Raw genomic sequence first — 27,912 nt, 5'->3', positions numbered from 1 at the left:
TTTATCTCCATGATTAGTGTCATTCCCCTTATATAACCGTCCTCTGAAAGACAAGTCTTTAAGCAGATTTGCTCACCTGGGACTCCTGGCCAGTTCCTCAACTAATAAACTTTACTTTCTTTGCTGGAAAACAAAATTGTATTGCTCAGATCTGTCTGACTTTCTCCACATTAAGCTTGCTGAAGTAAAGAAATCATCACATATTCAATGAATACCTGGGTTTGAAGAAAAACTTAAATATAAATAAGAGAAGATGCCTGGCTTTAAAGAGCATGCATTTTGAATAATGATAAAATTATTGAAATAAGCACATAACCGCCTGAAATGCCTTTAAAGATGTAATTATGAATATAAGTATGCTTAATTTTAAAAAATCTATTTTATAGCCACAGCTGTTGCATCTGAAAAGATAACCAGCAGTATTCAATACTGCATAATATACCTAAGCAGAGTATGTCTATGGCTAGTATTTACTCCTCCTGCTCTGAGAATTAAAAGCATTAAGGTTTATAGTAGTCAAGGGAAGTGTCATCAGGGCAAGGGAATTTGAACTGTGAGAGCTATTTATGTTAATCAATATTTTCTTTTTCTTTCTCCCAGATTTGGTATTAGGGGAAAGAAGTTACATTTCTCAACTTCTTATGTTCATAAACCATCTTCCATTGCCAAATCCCCTAGCTTGTGTTCTATGGAAAAAGAAGAGGAAGACTGTGTAATTCTCTCTGAAGGAGTAATAGAGGAATACTTAGCATTCGACCACACGGATATGTGAGTATTCTGGTTTTTAAGTTTCTTTCTCATCTCTTATGTATTAACCCCTATTTTCTCTAAAGTACACTACCAATATTACCTATAATTGTCATTTTGTGTTGTTGTTGTTACATCTTTTCCACTACTTCTCAGGTATCCAGAGTTCACGTGCTTAGTTTATATAAATCCCTGCTGGTGCCACAAACCAGGCATCCTGGTGTGCTTTCCTCCTGCACATGTCATTTGCCTCTTCTTGACATTAAACATTTTTAAATGAGTTAATTTCCCCCCCTCCCCCCACATAATTTGATTTTACCCTTTGTAAATTATCACCAGCAATTCATGGAATCACAGAAAATTTTTTAAAGAGGTGTGAACTTCATTTACATAAACCCTGTTTTAAAAAAAGTTATATACAGTTCATATAAAAATCTTATACTCAGCACAGATTTTATAATTAATGATGCTTACTTATATCTATTCTTATTGTAGTCTGACAATAGTCTTGTGACACAGACATTATTTACCCTCTTTACAGGATGAGAGTCAGAGTAGTTAAATGATTTGTCTGAGGAAAAGCTAAAACTAAAACCTATCCGATTCTAGGTCCAATGTTCTCTTCAGTATTCCATGCTGCCTTTCTGAAACAACCTCTTACACCACATGTGTCAAACACAAGGCCTGCGGGCCAAATCCGTCCCGCCAGGCCTTGCAATGTGGCCTGCACCGCGCTGTCATCACTGAACTCCGCTGCGTTTCCATCACAATGACAGTTTATGACTGTTCAGTAAACCATTCGGCCCGCGATTTAGGCTGGATTTTAGATTTTGGCCCCTTCTCTGATTGAGTTCGACACCCCTATTGTTCTTTTAGCTTTGAAAGTCACAGCAGCATATCTGGAAGCGAGAGGATTTCATTTTAGGCTATGAGGGTTTGGTTTAGATCTAGTTAATATTGTGTCAGATGATTCTGGACTTTTCTCCCCATCATATTTCCTACTGAGCCATGCTTACTCATGTGTTCAATGGCACACATTCTAGGGCCAGCTAAACATAACCCAGATTCCTGTACATAACACCATTGAACTCCTCCTTGTTGCAAAAGAATTGCAATTAGGTTCTTTGGTTTTCTAGTCTGCCCTCTTACCTTTTATTTCACTTGTATTAAGTTGATTATCTATATTTTCTCTTCCTTTTTCCTCTAGCCAATCTTTTCCTTTGGTGCAGTACAGTATGTAATGTAACTTTCTCTGGATGTATGTATGTTTACTTTTAGAAATGTACGTTGGGCCAGGACCGGTTTGGCTCAATGGATAGAGCGTCGGCTTGGGGACTGAAGGGCCCCGGGTTCGATTCCGGTCAAGGGCATGTACCTTGGTTGCGGGCATATCCCTAGTAAGGGGTGTGCAAGAGGCAGCTGATCAATGACTCTCTCTCATTAATGTTTCTAACTCTCTATCTCTCTCCCTTCCTCTCTGTACAAAAATTGATAAAATATATTAAAAAAAAAAAAGAAATGTACGTTGGGGGACAAAGATGTAGGAGACTTATTTTTCTCTACATGCATACATTTTTCATCATATGAATGAATTTTTCATCATATGAATGTGTTATCTCTTCTAAGAAGAAATAGAGATAGACTTAACTCACTGAGAGTTTCTGGGTTACAGATACAGTCTCCAGAAGAGGTTCAGAGTAGCTTCCTGTGCTGTTGGGCTCTTTTTTCTTTCCAGGCAATTACCGAATGTTTATTTGGATTAAATAATCTGTGTGGACTCTTTCCCTAGTGAATCATTGCCATAATTATGCAGCATAATCACAGTTACATGCACATCATTAAATGTCACATTAACATTAGTCTAAATGTTATTCAGATTATTTCTGTATGCTTAGTTATCACAGCTTGTTACTCAGTTGACAATGCTCATCTATTTAAAGCTAAAAAAATCAGTGATTCTCAGTCTTCTATTTTTTGTTCTGTTTTGGGGGCAAAGTAGCGGGTGGGGATAATAAGGGAAATGCAGTCTCCTCTGTTGAGAACTCCCTTAATTTACAAGGCAACTTAATAAATGTGCTTCATATGCTGGGCAAGGGGCAGGGAAACATGGGGTACAGATCACACTTCTAAGGAGCACAAAGGACAATGGTGAGCATTCAGTGAATGACCACAAAGTCTTTCCATCTCGCTTCTGTTACAGGGAAGAGGGGTTTCATGGAAAGAAATCAGAAGCAGCAGCAGAGAGACAGAAATCAGGCTACCCTCCCATTGCTCCATTTTACTGCATGAAAGAGGATGTCCTTGCTTATGTGTTCGATGAAGTGTGGAGCAAGGCCCTGAGCTGCATGGAGCAGCTGACACGCAGTCACTGGGAGGGATTTGCTTCTGGTAAGGTTCTTTGTGAAAAAAATATAAAAAAGTAATTGTTTATGGTTTCCAGACCCTAACTAGTCTATTATAATAGATTATATGCTTCATTAGTGCAAAAGACTCGTATTTGTATTTCCCACAGAAACTAAGAGATATTTAGAAATATTTGAGAGGAGCAACAAGTCTATGATGACTAGACAGAGACTGTGCTTTCTCTTTGAATATAATTATTTGTGAGAAAAAAGCATGTACAAGTGGCAAGTACATCTTTAAACTGCTTTATTAAAGAATAATTGATATCCAATAAATCATGCATATTTAAAGTATATAAGTTGATAAGTTGACCTGTGTATATGAATATGAAACAGCCAATAGAGTGAACATACCATCACCCCTCAAATTACCTTGCCCGGCACACCATCCCCAAGTGACAGTTAATCTGGTGTCACTATAGTTTTTGTTTTTGCAGAATTTCATATGAGTGGACTCATGGTATTTACACTTTTTCTATCAGTTTCTTTCACTCAACATGATCATTTTGAGATTCATCCATGTCCTCGTGTGTACCAATCACTTATTCCTTTTATTGCTGAGTAGTATATTCCATTGTTCCATAATTTGTCCCTTTATCAGTTGATGGGCATTTGGATTGTTTTTACCTTTGGACTGTTAGATGTTATGAACACCATTGTACAAGAATTTTTTGGAAATATATTTTCTTTTCTCTTGGATAAATGTATGAGTGGAATAGTTCAGTTACATAGTTAGATGTATATTTAACTTTTAAAGAATATGTTTGTATTGGTTTTCTATGTTGCACAAAAAATTATCACAGGTTTGTGGGTCAGAAGTCCAGGAACAATCCTCTAATTGGGATCTCAAAAGGCTGCAATCAAGGGATTGACTGGGCTGAGTTCTCATGTAGAGGCTCAGCTAGAAAAGGATCTACTTTCCCTCGTGTGTGTTCTTTGAAGGATCGGTTTCTTGTGGCAGTCAGGGCAGCTTTCTTCTTAAAAAACAGCAAGAAAGATGAGAACTAGTTTATTAGCAAGACAGAAGCTAATATACTGTAACATAATAATGGGAGACACATCCTATCACTTTTACCATCACCTATTGGTCTGAAAAAAGTCACAGGTCTTACCCTTATTCAAAGGGAGGGGATCACACAGAGGTGTGACCACCAAGAGGTGAGCATCAGGGGAGCCACCTTAGAGTTTGTCCACAACAGTCCTCCCTCTGGCGCCCAATGATTCACGTGCTCCCACATGAAAAATACTTTCAACTCCTTTCCAAGGTTTCCAATAGACTCATCTTATTATAGCCAGCAGCTCAGAGGTCCAAAATATTACCATCTAAATCAGGTCTGTCTATGAATCAAGTGCTTGGATGTAATACATTAAGTAAAGCCACTGGGGCACAATTCCTTTCCATTCATACACCTGTGGAACTAAAGGTTATATATTCCTAGAGACAAGTTATGTGACTCCACATCCAACATATAATACTGGGCCCAGAAAGGATAATAGTTACAGACATTGTAGTTTAAAGGGTAAGGGTGGGAGGATAGAAAGTAAAAAAGGGTCCAGTTCAATTCTGAAATCCAACTGGGAAAGTATTGGCAGTTCATTAAGTTTCAAAACCTGTAAATAATCCTCTCAACTCTCTGCTGCACTGACTGGGCTCTTTGTTTCACTCTCTGAGTCATCTTTCCTTTTTCATGAAAGGTAGCACATGTTTGCAGCTAAGTAGTTCTATCAGGCTGCTTCCGGCCAATAGAATTTTGGAGTTCTGACCGTCTTCTTCCATTTAGAATCTTTTTGTTATCTAGAGAGACTGAGAATTTCCAAAATCATCAGGTACTGGTTTACTTATGATTAATAATTTTTTCTTCAATATATCTCTCTCATCTCATACCCTATCTAATAAAAGAGAAACATGCAAATTGACAGTACCTCCACTACACCCAAAAGCCATGCCCACCAGCCAATCAGGAGGAAGTATAGAAATTAAACCAACAAATATGGTGGCAGCCATGGAACTGGAGCAAGCAGGAGGCTAGGGTTGCCTCCAGCAATGGAGGAAGCCAAGCTTCCCGCCGGCCCGCCCTGTCCGGTCCTGGCCTCCACTCAAGGCTACAAAGTCAATTATAGAAGATAAATAAATCCCAACAAAAATGGCAGCAGCCACAAAACTGGAAAGAGCAGGAGGCTTGGTTGCCCACAGCTATGGAGAAAGCCAAACTTCTCACCCACTCTGGCCAGCCCTGACCTTCACTCAAGGCTACAAAATTTCAATTATAGAAGATAAATAAATCCCAGATACAGGGCCTCCACTTGGGTCGCTGGGGGGCATGGCCGGCCTGCAAACAACCACAGGCACCTTTGGTTGTTTGCCCAGGTCCCCCACGCCCCAAGGGAACCCCCACCCTGATCTGAGACACCCTTCAGGTCAATCCAGCCGGCTCCTATCCATGCACCAAGCCTCTAACCCAGTAGTCCGCAAACTCATTAGTCAACAGAGCCAAATATCAACAGTACAATGATTGAAATTTCTTTTGAGAGCCAAATTTTTTAAATTTAAACTTCTTCTAATGCCACTTCTTCAAAATAGACTCGCCCAGGCTGTGATATTTTGTGGAAGAGCCACATTCAAGAGGCCAAAGAGCCACATGTGGCTCAAGAGCCGGAGTTTGCCTACCACAGCTCTATCCTATCCAATAAAAGAGTAATAAGCAAATTGACCATCAGTCAATGGTCAAGATGGCTGCCTCCATGTGGTCAAAAATGACTGCCCCCATGTGGACACAAGATGGCCAGCAGGGGGGGCAGTTGGGAGGGACCAGGCTTGCAAGGGAGGGCAGTTTTAGAGGACCAGGCCTGCAAGGAAGGGCAGTAAGGGGTGACCAACCTGGCAGGATAGTGGTTATGGGGTGGTCAGGCTGGCAGGGGAGTGGTTATGGGATGGTCAGGCTGACAGGGGAGTGGTTATGGGGTGGTCAGGCTGGCAGGGGAGTGGTTATGGGGTGATCAGGCTGGCAGGGTAGTGGTTAGGGGGTGGTCAGGCAGGCAGGGTAGCGGTTAGGGGGTGGTCAGGCTGGCGGGATAGTGGTTAGGGGGTGGTCAGGCTGGCAGGCAGAAGTGGTTAGGGGCAATCAGGAAGGCAGGCAGGCAAGCAGTTGGGAGCCAGCAGTCCTGGATTGTGAGAGAGATGTCCCAAATTGGATAGGGTGCAGGCTGGGCTGAGGGACACCACCACCACCACCACCACCCCCGTGAACAAATTTTGTGCACTGGCCTCTAGTTTTATTATAAGCAGCAGGCGTCTTACCCTCAATAATTTGATTGGAAATCTCCTTAGCTATATAACCAAGACTATCACTTAAAAGTTCTGCTTTTCACATGACTACAGGAGACCACTTCATTAACCTTCCTGCCACCAAATAACAAGCATCTCCCTTCTTCCACCTTCTATAAATATATATTTGACTTCAGGGAAGAAGAGAGAGGGAGAAATAGGAACATCAATGAAACTTAATCAATTGGCTGCTTTCTACATGACCCCCACTGGGATCCAGCCTGTAACCCAGACATATGCCTTAATGGGGAATTGAACTGTGACCTCCTGGTTCATAGATCAATGTTCAATCACTGAACCACATCACCCAAGCCCTTCTAATAAAATGTTCCTCATTTCCTTCAGAGCTCTTCCTCCAAATCCAGATTTCCACTAAGTCTGTTCAAGGCAATTTATGCAGTCTCCATCATACTTCTCTCCAGCTTCTATCAATGAACAATTGGAAATGAAATTAAGAAAACAGTTCATTTATAATAGCATCAGAAAGAACAAAATAAACTTAACCAAAGAAGTGAAAGACTTGTACACTGAAAACTACAAAACATTATTAAGAGAAATTAAAAAGACCTAAAGAAATAGAAAGACAACTGTGTTTATGGATTGAAAGACTTAATATTGTTAAGATGGCAATATCCCCCAAATAGATCTACAGGTTGACTATAATTCTTACAAAAATTCCAAGTGCCTGTTTTGTAGAAATGGAAAAGCTGATCCAGAAATTCATATGGAAATGCAAAGTACCCTGAATATACAAAACAATATTGGGGAAAAAATGGGAGGATTCACACTTCCTGACTTTGAAGCTTAATGCAAAGCTACAGTAATCAAAACAGTGTGGTACTGGCAATAGGACAGACATATAGTTCAATGGAATACAATCAAAAGCCCAAAAATAAACCCACACTTATGTCCAGTTGATTTTCAACAAGGATGCCAAGATTATTCAATGGGGTTAAGTAGGATAAGAACAATTGGATAGCCACATGGAAAAGAGAAGGAAGTTGGACCCTTACTTAACACCATATACAAAATATCAACTAAAAATGGAAAAAAGACACAAAATTAAGAACTAAAACTATATAGCTCTTAGAAGAAAACATTAAAGTACATCTTCATGAGCTTGTGTCTTGAAAATAATTTTTATGTTACTTCTTGAAGTGTTGAGCTATTTGCATCTGCAAGTTTATTATTTGGTTTGGCAGTCATTCTTAGATATGACACCAAACCCACAAATTACAAAAAATAGATAAATTGGTCTTCATTAAACTTTTTGTACCAAACACATTATCAAGAAGGAGAAAACCACCTACAGAATGGGAGCAAATATGTACAAATCATACAACTCATAAAAACCTCGTAGCCACAATATGTAAAGAACTACAATACAATTCACCGTGGCTGGTGTGGCTCGGTTGGTTGGAGCATCATCCTGTGCACCAAGTGGTGGCGGTGTCGATTCTCGGTTAGGGCACTTATCCAGGTTACAAGTTTGATCCCTGGTCAGGGCATGTGCCATAGGCAGCCAATCAATGTTTCACATCAGTGTTTCTAACCTCTTCCTCTCTTCCTCCCTCCCTTTCTCAGAAACAAACAAAACTACAATTCAACAACAAAAGAACAAACAACCCAATTGTAAAAATGGGCAAAAAGTCTGACTAGACCCTCTTCCAGAGAAGATAAAAAATGGCCAATAAGTAAATGAAAAGATGTTCAGCATCATTTAGGGAAATGTAATTGGCTTGAGGATTTTGGTGGGGTTTTTTTGAACCATGCAGGTGGTATGAAATTGGACTGCAAAGATGAGTGAAGCCTAGCTCAAGACAATTCTGAGAGATTATTTTTCACAGGACTGTTGCTGTGGGTCTGGAGATGGATAACATTCTGTTTCTTTGCTCAGATGATGAGAGTAATGTTGCAGTCACCAAATCGGCTCCAGAAAGCCCCTGTGCGCTGAGTGAACCGCAACCTTTGGTCTTACCTCGAGTGCCACAGTCTAAGGTGCTGTCCATCACCTCAAATCCGGTGAGCCCCAAGGGGAGTAGACTAGAGAACCTCGGACTATTCTTGCCAGAAGTTTGCTCAGTTATTTGCCTGAACTATATTATGACTTAATTTTTTTTTTCAGTAAAGTTATGTGGTTATCTCTATAATCCAGTGATTCTATGTATTGACAAATTTAATTACAGTTTTAAATATTAATGGTCAATTAGGGTTAAATTATTCTCAGTCAGCTCTTTTGAAAAGGCAAGTATAAGCACTGCAATCTAGACTCAACTATATGTCAGCCTGTTCTGGGAAGAATGAAGAATATGATGAAAAGAGAGACCAAATTTCAAATTTTTAAAGGCCATAACATTCTGACATTTGAATTTTTAAAATTCCTTCTTTCTTTTTTTTCTTGTCACTGCCTACTTGGCTTTTGTGTCTCCCCCCCAAGTATTTGCATCTGTTGACTTGTTCCATACTTTGTGTTTTCTCTTGGGGTGTTTAGCACTTAATGTGTAAAAGGCAAACCAGAGAGGACAGAGATAAGTGGTCTCAATCTATGGGCAAGCATAAAGATGGCCATTTCTTGCAGGTTGTTTTGCAGAGAGAAAGGGAGGGATATAGAGTTAGAAACACTGATCAGCTGCCTCCTATACACCTCCCACAGGGGATGTGCCTACAACCAAAATACATGCCCTTGCCAGAATCTAACTTGGGACCTTTCAGTCTGCAGGGTGCATTTTAATTATGATGTGTCTTGGTATGTTCCTCTTTGGATTCCTCTTGTTGGGGTTCTGTGCACTTCCTGGACTTGTAAATCTATTTCTTTCACCAGGTAGGGAAAGTTTTCTGTCATTATTTTTTCTAATAGGTTTTCAATATTTTGCTCTCTTTTCTTCAGGCACCCCAATAATTCAGATGTTGATATGCTTAAAGTTGACCCAGAGGCTCCTTACACTATCTCCATATTTTTGTATTTTTTTCTTGTTTTTCTGGTTGGGTATTTTTTGTTTCCTTACATATTTCAGATCTTTGTTTTGACTCTTGGGGTATGTTGATCTACAGTTGAATTTCTGTATATTCTTCATTTCAGACAGTGTATGCTTAATTTCTGACTGGTCCTTTTCCTTTTTTTTTTTTTTTTTTTTTTTTTTTTTCTGGCATTCTCATTAAGGTCCTTGAAGGTCTCACTAAACTCCTCAGAGGTCTCATCAAGTTTCTCGGTGGTTTTTAGAAGATTCTTGAGTAACCTTATAAATGTGGTTTTGAACTCTATGTCCAGTGGTTTGCTTTCCTCCATTTCTTTCATGCGTGACATGTTTCTTTGTCTCCATATTTTGGCTGCTTCTCTGTGTTGATGGAGTGGCTTTGTGTGGTAGGTGGCCTATAGGGGCCAGTGGCTCAGCCTCCCCAATCACCTGAGGTGGACACTCTTGGTGCACCCCTTTGTGGGCTGAGTGCAAAGTCTTGGTGTAGTTAAGCCTTGGTTGCTATTTCTCCACTGACCTCAAGGCCAATTGGCTGTGAGGACCCACTGTGTCTGTAATGGAAGAACTGCTGCACTGGAGACATGCTAATGAGGAAGGATTTGCTTCAGTGGGGCTTTGGTGCTCACTGAGTCTGCCTCTTGAATGTGTCACTTATGGGTGTGAGGAGTTGAAATCTGGTGTCGTCTCACACTGACCACTAAGTACACTGGCTTCTGGATCTCCAATGGGGTGCAGGTCAGCTACTGTCTTAGGCTACCCAGCAGGAGCTACAGCGAGAACTAGTTTTCTCCTCTTTGCTTGGGGTTTGGAGGTTTGGAGCTGTCTGACCAAAGCTGCAGTTTGTTAGGTTAAGCTGCAATAGGGGAGGCCATTCATATGCAAAAGCCTCTGCGGGGAGCTTGGGTGGGTTTGTAGATTGTGCAGGGCGGGGTCTCAGGGAGTCACTAGGCTAGGGCGTGGCAAACAGCGATGGCTGCCAGTCAGCTGTCTCTTTGTCTCTGAGTTTCCGTGTCCCCACGTCTCGCTCCCCAGTGCAGTAAACAATGATTTCTGTGCGCAACTCTGCAAGCAAGTCACCCTCACTTTCTGACCAGATGGCAGACAGTCCAGCTTCTCCCCATAGGAGTTTGGGCCCCCAGCATCTCTACAGAAACGAGTTCAGAGTAATCAGGAGCCTGTCTCCCTTCGTGTTGAAAAGAGCAATGCCTGCCGCCAGCCCAGTTCTCTTGCCTCTGTACCTCAGCTTTTCAGTGTTTGTGCATAACTCAATGCTCTTTTTTCTATTCTTCTAGTTGGAGTACTCCACTCAGCCAGCTTTCCTGTGGTTCTGGGTGATAGATGTTTTGTTTTTTACTTGTAGTTTTGAAATTGTTATGCGAGGCAGTTTAGGTGTTTACCTATGCCGTCATCTTGGTTTCTACGAACCAGTTTCTACATGATAGTTTCTCAGTGTTACTTGTGGCAAATGAGTTAGGATAAAGGGAGCTTAGGGGGAAGGGGAAAAAAAGGAGAGAAAGGACTCTAATCTTTGTGTACCATGCTCATTGACTCTGCATTTTATGGCCAGATCAAATATATGGTTTATTGATATGCTAAGCAGATATTGTGCAGCTGGATTTATAAACGTTGTTACTGAAAAATAAAACCCTAACCAGTTTGGCTCAGTGGATAGAGCGTTGGCCTACAGACTGAAAGGTCCCAGGTTCAATTCCAGTCAAGGGCATGTACCTTGGTTGCAGGCACATCCCCAGTAAGGGATGTGCAGGAGGCAGCTGATTAATGTTTCTCTCTCATCGATGTTTCTAACTCTCTATCCTCTCTTCCTCTCTGTAAAAAAAAAAAAAAAAAAAAAAAAATATATATATATATATATATATATATATATATATATAGAGAGAGAGAGAGAGAGAGAGAGAGAGAGGGAGAGAGAGAGAGAGAGAGAGAGAGAGAGAGAGAATATATTTTTAAGTGAGCTGTAGAAGGAATGGGATTAGGAAACAAGTTACGGGAGCAAAAGAAGGGCCCTGTAACTGGTAGAAGAAATGGACTTAGGAAAGAGAGACTGAGGCAAAGAAAATGCACCTGGGGGATGAAGGTGGGGACAGACACTGGCATGCTCCCTAGAGAGTTGCATTCCTTTTTTTTTTTTTTTTTTGGTTTCATACTTGTGTTTTCTTTTCTAATAACAATAATAATAAAGATCCCCTCTCTCTTATAACAGTGGCTGCTAAGTGCTTTCATCTAGGTCAGTGGTCAGCAAACCGAGGCTAGAGAGCCACATGTGGCTCTTTGGCCCCTTGAGTGTGGCTCTTCCACAAAATACCACGTGCGGGCGCACATGTACAGTGCGATTGAAACTTCGTGGCCCACGCATAGAAGCCAGTTTTTGGCCTGGGCGAGTCTGTTTTGAAGAAGTGGCGTTAGAACACTCAAGGGGTCAAAGAGCCGCATGTGGCTTGCAAGCCGCGGTTGCCGACCACTGATCTAGGTTTATTAGGCTCCTCCCACCTGTTGTCATTTAGGAAAAGAAAGAACTGTGACCTTGTTGTTATCTTGACAGTGAACTTGAGGTCCCAAGCTGGATTTTTTATTGGCCAAGATATTACAGAAGTTAAAAGCACAGGAGAAAAATGTATATGTGACCTAATTTGGAAATAATAACTTTTGGCAAAGTTGGGAAACTAAGCAGGTATCTTCACCCACTAATGAGTAACTTCTTCTTTTAACGTGTAGATGAGTCTCTGTCAAGCGACAGGTGGTCATCAGCCAAATGTCAATGGTCTCTTGGTTCATGGGATGCCTCTACAGCCAAGAAATCTCTCCCTAATGGACAAACTCCTGTAAGTAGTACATAATTCTAATTGTCTACAGAGTTTAAGTAGAAGGAAAATCAGTCAATCAACATGTATGTATTAAGTAGCTACCATGCAATCAGACATCTTGGGAATAAAAACATCTAAGGGAAAAGGTCTCCACCCCCAGAGAAATGATAATATCAATATAACTGGAGAGATAGGACACACACAGGTAGAGCATTTTTATGACTTACTGCCAAGTGTGAGGTACCCAGAGTAAGTGCTAGGGCAACCCCAAAGAAGGAAGGCATTTTGGTGGATAAGTGTAGATTTAGAACTCTTCCTTGAAAAATGGAGTTGGATAAGCAATGAAAAGCAGTAAGGCTATATTAGGAAGGGGAAATGATGTGCGAAAAGATTTTGAGATGGAAAATAAAAAATATTTTGAAGGACTATTTTTGCTATAGTAGGATAGGACATAGGTGAGATGTTTTAATTGCTTTTTAGAGAGAGAGGAAGAAAGGAGGAGAGACACATCCATGTGGAGCAAAACATTGTCAGCTGCCTCCTGCCGGGGATCCAGTCTGCAATTCGGGCATGTGCCCTCACGGGGAACAGAACCAGCAACCTCTCAGTGCCAGGACAATGCCCAGCTGAGCAACACCCACAGGGCATTCTTGTACCTGAGCTATGTTATAGAACTTCTGAAAACTAGGTGATTTATTGAACACTTTTTACTTTTGCACTTTTCTCCCTTGAATGTATTTTAGTCTGTTTTTTTACCCTTTGAGTCATATCTCCTGGAACAGAGCAATCTTGATTTCACTGTGGGTTTCTGATTTGGCCACTAGAGATCTTGATGACAAGCTACTTATGAGGCCTGGGTCCAGTACCATCTTTTCAACCCGAAATTGGTCAAATCGAGCCCTAGAGCTTTGTGCATCATCTCTGTCGTATACAGTGCAGTCCGCCAGGAGACGCAACCCCCCACCACGTACCCTTCACCCCATCAGCACAAGCCGGTCCCACGCCGGAACGCCAAGACCCGTGGAAGAGATCTTCAGAAGATCCCGACTGTAGGTTTCAAAAGCAGAATTTCTGGAAACTGGTAAAACTAATGAAGAATTTTACACACAGAATGAATTTAAATGTAATATTGAAATAATGTATAGAAACTATCATTATGCATTCTTATGATGATTGCATACTGGTTTAAATCTATCCACTACAGATTTAAAAATGAACTTAAGCCGAGACCGGTTTGGCGCAGTGGATAGAGCGTCAGCCTGCGGACTGAAAGGTCCCGGGTTCAATTCCGGTCAAGAGCATGTACCTTGGTTGTGGGCATATCCCCAGTAGGGGGTGTGCAAGAGGCAGCTGATCGATGTCTCACTCATTGATGTTTCTAACTCTGTCTCTCTCTCTTCCTCTCTGTAAAAAAAACCAATAAAATATATTTTTTTAAAATAATAATAAATAATGAACTTAAATATGCCCTGACCTGTTTGGCTCAATAGATAGAGTGTCAGCCTGTGGACCAAAGGGTCCCAGGTTCGATTCCAGTTAAGGGCATATACCTTGGTTGTGGGCACATACCCAGTAGGAGGTGTGCAGGAGGCAGCTGATTGATGTTTCTCTCTCATCGATGTTTCTAACACTCTCTCTCTCTCTCCCTCTCTCTCTCCCTTCCTCTCTGTAAGAAATCAATAAAATATTTTTTTAATTAAAAATGAGCTTAAATATTAAATACAGATACTGGGCCTGTTGATTTAGCTAGATATTTCTATTTCTATAAATAAAATGTTGGCTAGAATATTTCGTGACACAAAAGTTATATATTAATATAGATGTATGTATATATGTTATTCAACATTTTCCTTAGTGGGAACATGTTCAGTGAAATTCATCCCAAAATAATAGTTAATTCTTCTTTAATGTTTTTCTGTGCCATGGGGTACTTCTTATTCTATTGACAATAACTCACTTTTTTAACTTGTAGAATAAGGTAAGCTTATTAAAACCGCATAAACCTCAGAGAAGTAGTTGCTTACAGTTTATAATCCAGGAAAATATCCCTTAGCAATTCTTAGGAAATAATACTGCATATTCTTGCCCCTTTTCCCACCCTCCATTCAGTGGACACTCTGAGCTTCATTGTACAAAAAGTACCTATAAGCCGATTTTTAAAATAAAATTCTTTAGTTAATTCACAAAACATCTTAGAACAGTTATAAGACTATGATAAAAGGTATGAAATAATAAGGCCATAACTCTTGTTGTGAATTCAGTTTCTGAATTAAGTACATGTCACTATACTTATTCCCAGTATGTTATTTCTTGATTTTGATTTTTCCATTTTTCATTATAATTTATTTAAATAGACTCACTAAAAGAAATGTCCAAAACCACCAAAAGTCTTTATCAGAACACCAGGGTTACACCTCACCTAATCACTATTTTATTATGTTGCTGAGGCTATATCTATACCAAAGTAGCTATAGATTCATTTAGGAATGGTAGTATTGATAATATAATTAATCTCTCATCCATTCTGGCAATTCTTTTTTTCAAAGTGGAAAAGAAGTTGCTTTGTTTTTTTCTGGGACAAAAAAGTATCCTTCAGTTCCAATTACTGTCTTTGGTATCCTACATAATAAAAGAGTAATATGCAAATTAAGCACCACTCTGCTACACCCACAAGCCACTCCCACTAGCCACACCCACCAGCCAATCAGAGCAAGTATGCAAATAAACCCACCAAGATGGCTACAAACACAGAGAGCAGGAGGGAGGTTTGGGTTTCCCAGGCAACAGAGGAAGCTAAGCTTTCCACCTGGCCTTGCGGCCTAGGCCTCCACTCAAGGCTACAAAGTTCAATTATAGAAGGTAAACAAATCCAAACAGAAATGGTGGCAGCCATGGAGCAAGCAGGAGGCTTGGCTCTACTCTAGGCTACAAAGTTTCAATTGTAGAAAGTAAATAAATTCCAGATACCAGGGCTTCCGCCTGGGTTGCCAGGGTCATGACTGGCCTGCAAACCACCCCAGACCCCTGGCCAAGGCCACCCCACGCCCCAAGGGAACCCCATCCTGATCCAGGACACCCTTCAGGCTGCAAACCAGCCGGTCCCCTCCCATGCACCAGGCCTCTATCTTATCTAATAAAAGAGTAATATGCAGATTGACCAAAACTCCAACAATAGCTGCCCCCATGTGGACACAAGATGGCTGCCCCCATGTGGACACAAGATGGCCACCACAAGATGGCCAACAGGGGAGGGCAGTTGGGGGAGGCACCAGGCCTGCAAAGGAGGGTAGTTGAGAGGGACCAGGCCTGCAAGGAAGGGCAGTTGGAGGCAATCAATCCTGCAGGGAAAGGCAGTCAGGGGTGACCAGGCTGGCAGAGGAGGGAAGTTGGGGGCAAACAGGCTGGCAGGGGAGCAGTTAGACATCAATCAGGCTGGCATGGCATTGATTAGGGGATGATCAGGTTGGCAGGCAGAACCGGTTAGGGACAATCAGAAAGGCAGGCAGGCAAGCAGTTGGGAGCCAGCAGGTCCTGGATTGTGAGGGGGCAGTTGGACATCCCTCAAGGGGGGCCCAGATTGGAGAGGGTACAGGCTGGGCTGAAGGACACTCCCCCTGCCTCCCTAGCCCCATGCATGAATTTCATGCACCAGGCCTCTAGTGAATAATAACATAGCAAACTGTTCCAAATCCCATGGAAGAAAATGAAAGTTTAGGACCTTTACAGAGGATTATAGTTATTAGTTAAAAGGATAATCAGAAAGCCCAGAACAGTGGAGAAATCCATCAGATGTGAAATTACAAATCCATTATTGATAGAGAACTGCAACACCAAATAGGAAAAGCTATTGTTTTCTAGTTTTCTGTGAGAGAAAATTTCAACTTCTGCTCTGTGCCCAGGATAGTTTCAACAAAAATCATAAAATACTATGAAAAAAACAAAAACAAAATCCTTTTATTGAGATCTTATTACTTAAAAACTTAGCGTAAAGCTTTCTGTGCACCATGTTTCGTTTTTTTATTCTCATCAGTTTTCTTGTATTGTTCTAACTTTATGCATTCGCATCTTGGTGCTCACCGGTGGGATCTGCAGCCCAGTGGTGGCCAGCTACCTTTCTTCTCCCTCGCCCATGCCCCTGAGTCGAAATAACCTGCTGCCACCTATTGGCACTGCTGAAGAACACATGAGCACTGTGGGGACGCCAAGGCAAACGGTATGTCTCTTTCCTATTGCCTTTCCATGTGCTTCCTCATGGGTAAGAATTCGGTAGGATCTATATTCTGATGTTACTTTATACTATATTTTATCAAAAGTACATGATGAATTCTATTTAATGACAATGGAATTGGAGGTCCTTGGCCTGCAGTTACCATACCCGGTAGGGCTGATATAGGACATGCACAACGAATTGTTCTAATTGTTTCTGTAATTTTGCCTCCTCCTCAGAAAACCCATGGTGATGCTAATCGAGCTCGAAGTGCGGTGGTGAATAAGCCTAAACATCAGCAGCCCCAGGAGAGGCTCCTTTTGCCTGACTTTTTCTCCAGGCCCAATACAACGCAGTCGTTCTTGGTAGTGGCATGTTTCCTCTCTGGTCTTGATAGTTGGGGGAAGGAAAAAACTGGTTTGGCAAACTTAAGACATTACATAGTGGTTTCATTAACTCTAAGCTAAAAGTTGAGGTTGTAAGTACATTTTGTTGAAATTCTAAACTGGTCTTTGCAATTCACTTTTTTAAATTGTATAATAAGGTAAAATATAAATTTAGCCTGAAATATCACTCCAGGCCAAAATGACAAAGTGAAGCTATCCTACTTTAGGCACATTACAAGAAGGCAGGGTTCTTTGGAAAAGACAACAACGTTGGGAAAAATAAAAGGTGGCTGGAACAGAGGAAAACCAAATATGAGATGAACTGACTCCATAACAGAAAACAAAGACATAAGTAGACAGGGGCTGAGCAGGGTGTTGAGGACAGAAAACTGTGGACACCCCTCATTCATAGGGTCACCAGCAGCATGTAATACATTACAAATTCTAAACAAATTAGATATTTGAGAATTAGAAAAAAAAAAAAGTGTTAAACCCCAGTGCATATCAGATCAGCATCATTTCATTCTCTAACGCTGCTCTCATGGTATTTTACCAATTAGTGGTATCAGATGATGTGGAGTGGTTGGATGGGCTTTTAGTTGAGATGCTAACATTGCCTTACTCCTTCGTACATTTCCTAGCCCTTTACTTTTAAGCAATAGAAAAAAAAACTGGCTGGGAGATTTGTCATGCACTCACCTCGCTCAGTTGTATGCCAGGAGCTCAGCCCCACCACATCCGCTGTGTGGCAAGAGCGCTTGCTGAGCCGGGAAAGTGCCAGGGGCCACACTTACTGCCCAGAAACCAGGGGCTGCACAACCTACACCAGTTTTCAGGATGGTGTTTAGCCCACTTACCCCAACTCATAACCCTAGAACTGTGAGAGCCTAAACACCATACAATCTCTCCTCCACCAGAATGAGAATGAATGAATGGGCGGACACTGTATTAGTTTTCTAGGGCTATCCTAACAAATTATGACAAACTGGGTGGCTTAAGACAATAGAAACTTACTTTGTTCCAGAGCCTAAAAGTCTACATGAAGGTGTCGGCAGAGCCACACTCCCTCTGCAGGCTCCAGGGGAGAATCTTTTCTGGCTTCTGATGGCTGCCAGCAGACCTTGCTGTTCCTTGGCCTGCAGATGCTTCACTCCGATTTCCGCTGTCCTCAAGCAGCCTTCTTCCAAACTTCCCTCTTCTGGAGATCCCAGGCACCAGAGTTAGGCCTGAAATTCAGTCGGACCCTAATCCAGTAGGAACTCAACTCGATTATATAGATACTATTTCCAAATAAAGCCACATTCACAAGTCCCAGGTGGATATAAACTTGGGGGGAACACTTCACCCCAACAGACCTCAGAAGGCTTGATTTAGGGTGAGATTCATATAAAACACGGCAAAAAGGAAGTGTGAGCATTTCTGATTCTTTTTTTTTTTAAATATATATTTTATTGATTTTTTACAGAGAGGAAGGGAGAGAGATAGAGAGCTAGAAATGTCGATGAGAGAGAAACATCGACGAGCTGCCTCCTGTACACCCCCTACCGGGGATGTGCCGGCAACCAAGGTACATGCCCTTGACCGGAATCGAACCCGAGACCCTTCAGTCCGCAGACTGACACTCTACCACTGAGCCAAACCGGTTTTGGCCATTTCTGATTCTTACTAGATGTGAATCCTAAGAAGTTTGAGAACCTTTATGACAATTTGTATTCTCATTATGAGAATACATAATTTGATCCAGATCATTTGTTAAGCAGTGTTTTATATTCTATAGCTGGAGTCATATCAAATATTTAATTTTGGTTACCTTAGGAGTAAAGCTGAACACCTGAAAAAAATTCAGTTTCTTCATTTTCATAGTTTATCATAACAACAAAAGTAAAAATGTCTTACTGGAGCCATTTCTCTCCCAGTTTGCTCTCATGAAAAGGGATATGAGCTGGTAGCTCAATGTAGCCGAGAACACTAGAGCATCCTGGCCAGGCACTGCCAGACCAGCACTCTGTTCTCACCTAGAATGGGAGTCCATAAGCTAGTTCATGAGCCATCTGACTTACTACCTGCTTTTGTTAAGTTTCATTAGGGCAGAGCCACCATGCTCATTCATGTGCTGTCTCTGGCTGCTTTCCCATTACAAATGCAGAGCAGGTCCGACAGCGACAGTGTGTGCCTCAGTCTAGAACCGTGGTCGGCAAACTGTGGCTGGCAAGCCACAGGCGGCTCTTTGGCCCCTTGAGTGTGGCTCTTCCACAAAATACCACGGCCTGGGCAAGTCTATTTTGAAGAAGTGGCGTTAAAAGTAGTTTAAAAATGTTGACGCTCAAAAGAAATTTCAATCGTACTGTTGATATTTGGCTCTGGGGACTGAGTTTGCCGACCACTGGTCTAGAACATTTACAATCTGGCCCTCTACAAATACAAAGTTTGCGCTGACACCTGATCAAGAACATGGGGTTTCACCAGAAAAAAATTCCAGAAATGTCGATTGTAGCACTCTGGCATGGAACAGAGGGCGTTCGTTTGTTTGTTAGTTCGCTTTTTATCCCAGAAGTGCCAGCGAGATGGCATAGGTAGCTGTTTTTGATATTTTGCATTATACAATATTTTAGTCAGATCTTAAAATCTTTCAATCCCTTGTGGTAACTTTGTAATGTGTGAGGTTCATATTGGAAGTCCTATTTCAAGTATACATGTCATGGAGATTTCAATGCTACTGAAAAGACTCTGTCCTGTTGTCTCAGTCAGTAGGCAATAGAGATTGGATGAAATTCCCTGGGCAGCCAATTACACTTAGAAACATTAAACCATATGGATTATATCTCAGTGCTAAGATTTTTAAAAGGCTTATTAATAAAATTGTCAAGTTTGCCTTTTTTACAAGTTAACAAATGGCTTTATGGGCTTCTGGCTTGGGATTTTTTTCCTTGAAATATAACAGAATGCACTCAGCCAACCTGTTTATAGGATTAGCAAATAATGCCATTTAAATTGTTCAATTTCAAGGTTTTCCCTTCTAAATCTACTAACATATTGTCCTTTGGGAGACATAACATTGAAATAAGTATCTCCACTTTTTTTTTTTTTTTCCAGCCAGACACGCAGTATCGTCATTCACGTGCTGTTGAGTATTCTCACCAGGCCCGACCCGGCAGGGGATATGGAGGGACAGGTGGGGCCATGATGTATTTTACTACTATGCAGCTCTATTAGGACCCTGCCTTTGTCTCATATGTATTTTCCTATGCTCCTTTCCCTTTCCCCCAGCTTTTATTATATTTTGTTTTCCTACATTTTCTAGTCACCTCAGATTCATTTTGGAAGATGGGATATAATAAAAAGAGAAGGGCGCTATTGTTCAGAGCCAAAAAGTTCTGATTTCCGCTTTCTCATGTAAATAACCTCTCACCGCTCTGGCAAAGTATACAGAACTTTTCTTTTTAATCTGAAAATAATTCAGCCAAATAAATCTCTCATAAACACTGCATTATTATATAGGCAAAATCCATATTGCTATAAACTGCTTTGGTCAGTTAACCTGCTAAGCAAGGTAAGACAAAAGAAATTCTAAAATGTCAAGATATGCTGCTGAGTCTGAGTCTCATTTACTTTGTGGTTTCTAAGTTTTATTCTATAGCTTCTATTTTTGTATAAGTGGTGGAAGAAAATTTAAGAATGTCTTAATTCTTCCTAAAATAGTCTTCTTACCACCACCAGGTCATTCTCATTATGTTGTAGGTGAAACTTAGAAATGGGGTAGTTGATTTGTTTGCTGTAAAGATTAATCAGCTAGTATATTAAAAAATAGTCTGCCACCAACCATCTCTGTAGTCCAAGTGAATTCTCCTAGTTCAGTTTCCAGTGGCAGTGAGGTAGTCTCTGAATACTTTCAATGGATTATTTTATTGGATTAGTCATCAAAGAGAAGCAATCCTGCCTTTGAGCTAAGTTATTACATTCAGCCATGCTGATGGTCAGGTGTAACTAGTATAACATTTACTCATAAGTGAAACACATTTTAGTCTTTTTCAGTTAGTGGACTCCTCTCTAAAACTTTTACTGCTGTTGTATCTTAGTATAGATTTTTGTTTTTCCATAAAATATGCAAGATTTTTATTGCCTTGGCAAGTATATACTATACTACTTGTTCCCAGTCTTCAATTTATTTATTTATTTTTAAATTTTATTTTTTTATTAAATTCCCAGTCTTCAATTTAAATCCCAGCTGATTATTGGAGCAACAAAGCCCTTAGGTATGAACTTGAGCTTACCAAATCTAGAATGTACTAATGTTACTCTATATGTTCTCTGACAGGTTCTCAATCACACGGGTCTACAAAAACTCAAAACAGAAGTGGACCAGCCTCTAAAACCAGGCAGGGACCTTAGAGCAAATGAGAACCTCTTTCAGGCAACAGGGAATACGTGGGAAGACTTCACAAATCACTGTCCACTCACCATGTGATGCAGTTTGTTTACAAGAGACAACTTGAAGCTATCTTCATGAAGAGTTATTATGGTAAAACTGACTGAGAAAACATAGTATCTGCCAAAGATTATATGGGTACTATTTCTATCCCGTTACTGTCTTCTTTCAATATTAAGTTAAACTATTCCATTAGACAGTAAGGTTTTGTACCCAAAAAGAATAACTACATGCTGCTGATGTTGTCCGTTAACAACGAACAGTTCAATTATTATAGAATTCTCTGCAATTACACATACACAGAAAACAGCAAATGATAGATAACAGTAAGCTGTCACTGGCATTGGAATACTGCTTATACTAATTTCTGGAGAGTTGTACTCAGTTTTGAATCATTTTTAGGAGACAGGACTGACAAAAATTTGAGCTACTCATCAAACAGATGTCATTCCTAAAGCTTTCTCTTTACATGTCCAACCCTATAAGCAGATAGATATGGGTTAATTAAAAACAAAAATGTTGAACACTAGTGGAAAGTAGCATCATAATGCGTATTACTTTTTTCAGATAGCACAGCTCAACCTCGTGATGCCTGCTTAATATCAGGCTATGCTTCTTCAAGTAATTTAGTGGTCACATTTTTTTCCAAGTATTAAAACTCATCTTGCCAGAATTTCTCCTGTAGCTCAAAAAGTCAATTAAAAAAATGTATAGAATATTTCTGTTAGTGAGCCAGCAAGACACAGTTCCCTAAAATTTCAGACACGTGATTGTTCCAGTATCAACACGTCCTAAGAGCAGAAGTAGAGAACTTGGGCTTCTTCTCTTTTACGGCAGACCCTTCCCTGAGTGTACTCATGACTGCAGCAATGGTTTTAACTATGGCTTAAATTTATAGTCTTTAAATTTCATTGAACTTGAGTTTTGATGATCATACCGGTTTTTGATCTTATAGTTAATCTTCAGAGGGATAAATTCAAGTGATCATAAATTGGGGTAATTTTTTTTATATCAAAGTGTTTTTATGCTATTGTAAGAAAGATGCTTCAAACAATCTGCATTAAATTATATTTTAATACAATTAAAGAGTATTTTTTAACCTTTTTGTTTATAATCACAAATTGAAAACATGTGCTTATATCGCTGATAAATCATGATACATAAAGGTACCAGGCTTGTTTCAGGCATATGGCATTGAATATATTAGTCTAAAATCAGAGATTTTGAGTTGAACGGTCCCTTAAAAACTTCCACATCTTCTAATGAATACATACAACTTGACTAAATATGTGAAAATCTCTGTACTATTCTCACAAATCAATACCACAAATGCATGGAAACAAACCCCTGACAGCTTGCCTTTCATAGTGTTAAGTCAGGGAAGCCTTTAAGAAGTCATTTACCCGAACTCCCTCACCCTGTCATAGATGAGGAAACAAGTTCAGACAAGCTTAGTGACCTACCCAAGGACGTCCAGCAGTAATATCCCAGTGATCATTAAAAATTTAAGTCATTTTTTACTTGTTTAATCATGTACTAAGCTTATAAAGATGCTTGAAGTAATGTGAACATGTTTCTCCTATACCAGAAGCAAAGAGTACAAAACCTGTTAGAGTAAAAAAAAAAATAAACCAAAAAAACAAAAAGAGACGATCTATTCAAGAGTTTTAAGACTGAAAGCAAACTGTCAGGGTTTTGGAAGACAATGTCCAGCAAGTATTCTGAAAACATTCTAGCCAGGTGGCGTACTTGTTCTAATACACACACGTCACTCTGAATACTCTGCAGCTCACTTTTGTGGCAAAATGACAGCTGGTAAAGGAAGTATGAAGAGATCCACATTCTAGGTCAAGTTCCTGGTACAAAAGATCCACAGAAGCAAGTGCTGTCACAAGTATACCAACCCCCCTGCCCCCCTCCGCCTTTCCTCAATGACCATCACCAAATTTCTTCATAGGACTGGACTTCACAGAATGTCCGGGGATTTCCAGGATATAAGATCAGGTTGAGAGACTCTGGTTTACACACTCAGTCTGAATTAGGTGGAAAATAATTTTTCTCACGTGTTGAATTGACTTTTGTCTTCAAATCTTGACTTTACTTTTCCTACAATGGCACTAATTAACCTCTAATGACCTTTGAAAATTCCATTATTTCTTTTCTTTCTTGAGAGCTGTTTTTTTCCCTCCTCCTTTGGAAGGTTTGCAGTACTTTGCTTCCATCTGAGCCAGAAAATTGTCCATTTCCTTTTGCCGATCCTTTTGTCTGTTCTGTTTGAGAGTTAAAACACAAGCTTTCAAAACACAAGACTATTGAAAGAGACAAAAGTACTTAGTGGTGGGAAGGAAGAGTAAGGAATGACTGCTAATGGGTAGAGTTTCTTTTTAGGGTGATGAAATATTCTGGAATTAGATAGTGCTGATAGTTGTACAACTTGTGAATATACTAAAAACCACTGAATTGTACACTTTAAAAAGGTGAATATGACATATAAACTATGACTTAAAAGAAAAAACACGTACAGTATCCAAAACAGCTGTAGGAATCAATATAAGAACATAAAGAAACGGCGGCAATCTTCACAGACAGCCTGCCAAGTTTACCTGAATGAGTGCTTTCAAATTTGCTTCTTCATCAAGTCCTAACTCCTTCCTGCTCATTTCTGCTTCTTTAGCCTCTTCCTGGGCCTAAAACAGATATTCACATGTGACTCCATGGCATCCTAAAAATACACCCTCTTTGCCAAAAGCAAATTTGTGAGATCCTTTCAATTTGAGGATTATTTAGAATAAAATTGCATAAATGTGGCATTTACTAAAAGGCAAAATTGCTGGGAGCAAGCAGTATATCCTCTGATTCCAGTAAGCATTTCTGAGTATTCCCCATTTCTACTTGTTAGGAGTAGCAAGTAGTTTGGTATTAATAACCATGTGGTGATAGGAAGGAAAACAAAATGCATGGAGAGCTTAACCAAGGATGCCCTCAAAAATACTGCCAGGATAAAGGCACCTCAGATCCTTCCTCTGGAAACCCAATTTACTACATGTGACTGGCGGCAGCTTTGAAAGCAACCCTAGTTTAAAATTTCCCAAGTAGTCAGAATAAACGCTAACAAATTCAGTCTTAACTTTTCTTTACCCGATTTCAAAGCCACCTTTTTTTTGGCCAAAATTGACTAGGGCACTGATTCCAAAATGCCACTAGAATACCTTGGTAAAGGTTAATAAGTTGTTTTTCCTTTTAGGGCAACAGCTAAAACTATTAAGAGGTCCCAACCCCAGTGAATTTTTTAAATAGTAATAAATACTATTAATAGTGGGAATGATGATACATTAGGTCCTTGTAATCCCAATAAAGAGACAGTTTCCACTATCTACTTTCAGTCTTTTTATCTGATTTCTTTTGATATTGTATCCCCCTTTCCAAGTTTGCTGGAATCACTCTCAAAACTGCCAACCCTTCCTCACAATACTCTAGAGAAGTTTCTCAAGCTAATATCCTACTACTAGATACTGCTGTGCTAAGTTTCACCTGAGAAAATAACCAACTTAAACTGCTTGAGTCTAAACAAAGGTACCCTATGAGTCAAAAGGATAGCTCTTGATACATTCCACTTCTCAACATACTTCCATGTCATCTTGTGTCTAAAAGCTGCAGACATACGTTCACCCCCAGTTCAGCCATACAAAATAGGGACAGTTTATTCTTCCCATTATGAAAGCCAAGTTGAAGCAATGGTTACTTAGGTACCAGACCAGAGGCACAGATGTTTGAAACTTTGTATTTACACCCTTCCAGAACCCCAGCTGTCCTTGAGTTCCTTTCTCCTCTCATCATCCTTACCTCCACCAACTCTATCCCTGATTCTCCAAAAAGTGCCCCTCAAAGTAAATTTGGAATTTAAAAAGTACACTAAATAGTGTTGTTTTCAAATGTGTATTTAGGTCCCAAATCACAAATCAATCTGGGCAAGAGAAAAGGAATTTGTATTAAGGAGACACAGTATTTTCTTTTTAAGAGTCTCTGCTGCCCTCTCCCTCCTCAGCCCTTAACTGAGAACCACTGTGTAGCTTATGTATCTGAACCCTACTACCAAGAAATGCCTCAGCAGAGGTACAAGAATTGGCCCATATGACGAATATTTCAAGATGATATTATGTAAATAATGGGTAGTAAAATCCTCTGGAGCACAACATACCAGGGAAAATAAATTTTTCCTGATGAACTGATATGCTCATTTTGTTATATGAGAACTACACAGCAAGTTAGTCCTTATTTCACAGTTTTGTCTAAATTCCAATTACTGTAAATACCCTCAAATTCTTTTTGGAAGCAATTAAGATATACATAACAAATAGCTTTCCAAGTCTTACCCTCCTTTTCCTAGCATTCATCTTCTGCTTCGATTCTCTGACAAAGGCCTTGTAGGATGGGACTTCGCCGGCATCGATGGCTTGCTGAATGATGTTCCGTATCCTGGGCTCCTCTGTGTACTCCACGCACAGCACAGACTCCATGATCTGACCCATGTCCCCTTTGAAGTCCAGATAGGCCTGTTTAATATCAGCCAGCTCTTCTTCAGAACCTTTGTACGTCTTTTCAAAAGCCTGAATGTCTTCTAGAGATATCTAAACAAATAAGAAACATATGCTTTAACTTTGAGAACATTATTTTAAAAGATATTCTAGGAAAGCTAAATTTAGGTGTTGAAATGTTTCTCCCAAAATACAACAGTTGCGTGGGTTGAATTATTGCAAGGAACCAAAAATTTTCTCTGCCGAAGCTTCTCCAGAGTTCTCCGCACTCCAACCTTCACAGCTATTATACTAAACTATGGACCTCCAGGACCTTTTCAGTGAAGTTTCCAATGGTGGGAAGGGATCCAGAGAAACATCGAGGGCTTATATTTGTATATGTAAAATGAGGCACATCTTGTAAAATTACCCCCCTTTTTACTACAAGCACTCTACATCAACAGGTAATTGAAGACCATTTTCAGTAAGAGTGCATGTGTACATAGAAAAGTACCCATGGTTCATCCCAGCGGTTAAATACATTTGTTCTTCATCAAAGACGTACAGTATATATTTCCTGGGGAATGCCTGTGTGTGTGTATTTCAAGACCAAAGTCCCCTTCCTTCACACACAAAATTCAGTGCCTCGGAGTCATTCAATAAACATTTGTTGGGTAAATAAATCTCCAGAGGCTTCTACCTTTTTAAAGAGTAAGCGCCAATAGGTCTCCCAGTCCCGGTCTTGGCTGAGCACATCCGAGTCCTCGTCCACGGTCCCCTGCTCGTCGTACACCGCTCTCTGCTCCTGGTCGCTCAGCACGGAGTAGACTTTCCCGAGGATCTGCGGGAGAGAGCATTCGAGTCACCGCGCCCCGCGCACGGCTGCGCGGCGGGAAGGGGCTCGGAAGACGCCGGGCCGGGCCCGGGCATTTGCGGAAGGGCCAGCCGGCCGCTGGCCCGCAGGGGGCCGGCGGGGCAGGGGCTCGCGCACCTGGAAGCGGCGGGTGGCTCCCTCCTTGTCGTCCTCGCCCACCCGGTCCGGGTGCACCTGCAGGGACACCTTGTGGTAGCCGCGCCGGACCTCGGCGTCCGAGGCCTCGCGCCGCACGCCCAGCACCCGGTAGAGGTCGGCGGTCCCGAACACCTGCTCGCACTGCTCCAGCAGCCCCATGGCGGCAGAGGCGCGGGCCGGCGGCGGACTCCGCGAGCACGGCGGGTCCCAGCAGCACCGGCTGGCTCCGAATCGCCGCCTGTTCCCGCGCAAAAAGCCCAGGGCGCCTGCGTCACAAGAGCCGCGGGAAGGGGCGTGGTCACGCCGCCGCACTTTACGGCGGCGGAAAGTGGGGCGTGGAAAGCCTGGCGTCCACGTGCCTTGGGGCGTGATGGAGCGGGCGTAAGCGGAAGTAGCCCGCCAGCCGCCACGCCCCCTCCTGCGCGAAGCCCCGCCCCTTACTCTAGAAACCTGGCACTTAGCTTCTCATGTCCCATGGCGGAATCTTTTTCTATATGTGAAAGTGTATATTAGGTTGAACCTATACGCTGTTTTGTTTGTTTTTAGCAAAAAAAAAAAAAAAAAAAAAAGGCACAGCATCGGCATTTGGCAACTTCACGTGGTTCATATATATGTATTTTTTCAAAGAACAATAATTTTTTCAGACGATACTGACAGTACATAGAGCTCTAAGGTCCAAATAATTGTGCAGCCTATAGGGTAGCTACTTCCCTAAAGCCCTGCAAGAAAAAAGTCTACATTAAACAAAAGACCTCTTTAAAAAAGTCTTTATCTGACAGGACTTATAGAATCATTCCCACTAACCCTCCAGCTCCTGAATCACCTTCCACTTTGGTGGAGACATGACCCAAACCCTCATAATAAAAATACAAGCTGCTGGCCGAAACTGGTTTGGCTCAGTGGATAGAGCATTGGCCTGTGGAGGGAAGGGTCTTGGGTTCAGTTCCCGTCAGGGGCATGTACGTTGGTTGCAGGCACATCCCCAGTGGGAGGTGTGCAGGAGGCAGTTGATTGATGTTTCTCTCTCATCAATGTTTCTAACTATCCCTCCCCCTTCCTTTCTGTAAAAAAAAATCAATAAAATATATTTTTTTAA

At 41.0% G+C, this 27,912-nt stretch overlaps 2 protein-coding genes and 1 long non-coding RNA gene across 7 annotated transcripts in view; 2 read left to right on the top strand and 1 right to left on the bottom strand.

Moving 5' to 3' along the window:
• The window catches only part of FAM149B1 (family with sequence similarity 149 member B1), a 35,534-nt gene extending 13,163 nt beyond the window's left edge, over positions 1–22,371 (top strand). For 2 of the 4 annotated variants that reach the window (XM_036437734.2, XM_036437738.2), the window contains 9 exons: positions 601–768; positions 2,948–3,135; positions 8,372–8,496; positions 12,183–12,289; positions 13,096–13,320; positions 16,364–16,484; positions 16,718–16,843; positions 19,958–20,036; positions 21,180–22,371. In XM_036437734.2, coding sequence (XP_036293627.1) covers positions 601–768; positions 2,948–3,135; positions 8,372–8,496; positions 12,183–12,289; positions 13,096–13,320; positions 16,364–16,484; positions 16,718–16,843; positions 19,958–20,036; positions 21,180–21,253 — 1,213 coding nt within the window. In that variant the 3' untranslated portion in view covers positions 21,254–22,371. The remainder of the gene's footprint in view (positions 1–600; positions 769–2,947; positions 3,136–8,371; positions 8,497–12,182; positions 12,290–13,095; positions 13,321–16,363; positions 16,485–16,717; positions 16,844–19,957; positions 20,037–21,179) is intronic. The other 2 variants (XM_036437737.2, XM_036437735.2) reach the window with 2 other exon arrangements.
• Positions 1,619–2,372, top strand: LOC123652366. Its single transcript, XR_006741664.1, has 2 exons — positions 1,619–2,033; positions 2,264–2,372. It is a non-coding gene; the product is annotated as an uncharacterized LOC123652366 (long non-coding RNA).
• Positions 3,291–27,188, bottom strand: DNAJC9 (DnaJ heat shock protein family (Hsp40) member C9). 2 transcript variants are annotated; one of them, XM_036437811.2, is made up of 5 exons: positions 26,796–27,188; positions 26,505–26,645; positions 25,664–25,918; positions 23,894–23,977; positions 3,291–3,783 (listed from the first exon to the last, which is right to left on the bottom strand). In XM_036437811.2, the coding sequence occupies exons 1-5, from the start codon at positions 26,973–26,975 to the stop codon at positions 3,688–3,690; spliced, it is 756 nt and encodes a 251-aa protein (XP_036293704.1). In that variant the 5' UTR covers positions 26,976–27,188; the 3' UTR covers positions 3,291–3,687. The 2 variants fall into 2 exon arrangements, with proteins under 2 accessions (XP_036293704.1, XP_036293703.1); XM_036437810.2 differs by lacking the exon at positions 3,291–3,783 and adding an exon at positions 22,237–23,560 and having other exon boundaries at positions 26,796–27,166.
• Between the last annotated feature and the right edge of the window lie 724 nt (positions 27,189–27,912).

This window comes from Pipistrellus kuhlii, unplaced genomic scaffold, assembly GCF_014108245.1.
Source record: "Pipistrellus kuhlii isolate mPipKuh1 unplaced genomic scaffold, mPipKuh1.p scaffold_m20_p_15, whole genome shotgun sequence".
Lineage (NCBI taxonomy): Eukaryota > Metazoa > Chordata > Mammalia > Chiroptera > Vespertilionidae > Pipistrellus > Pipistrellus kuhlii.
Note: the sequence above shows the minus strand (reverse complement) of the source record. Positions and strands in the feature narration are given on the sequence as shown.

Excerpts from the sequence above, each read along its gene's own strand:
- DNAJC9 (XM_036437810.2), bottom strand. The coding sequence starts at position 26,975 with ATGGGGCTGCTGGAGCAGTGCGAGCAGGTGTTCGGGACCGCCGACCTC. Across the intron at positions 26,646-26,795 it reads GAGCCACCCGCCGCTTCCAG|ATCCTCGGGAAAGTCTACTC; the intron begins GTGCGCGAGCCC and ends TCTCTCCCGCAG. Across the intron at positions 23,561-23,893 it reads ATTTGAAAGCACTCATTCAG|AACAGACAAAAGGATCGGCA; the intron begins GTAAACTTGGCA and ends ACTCTCAAACAG.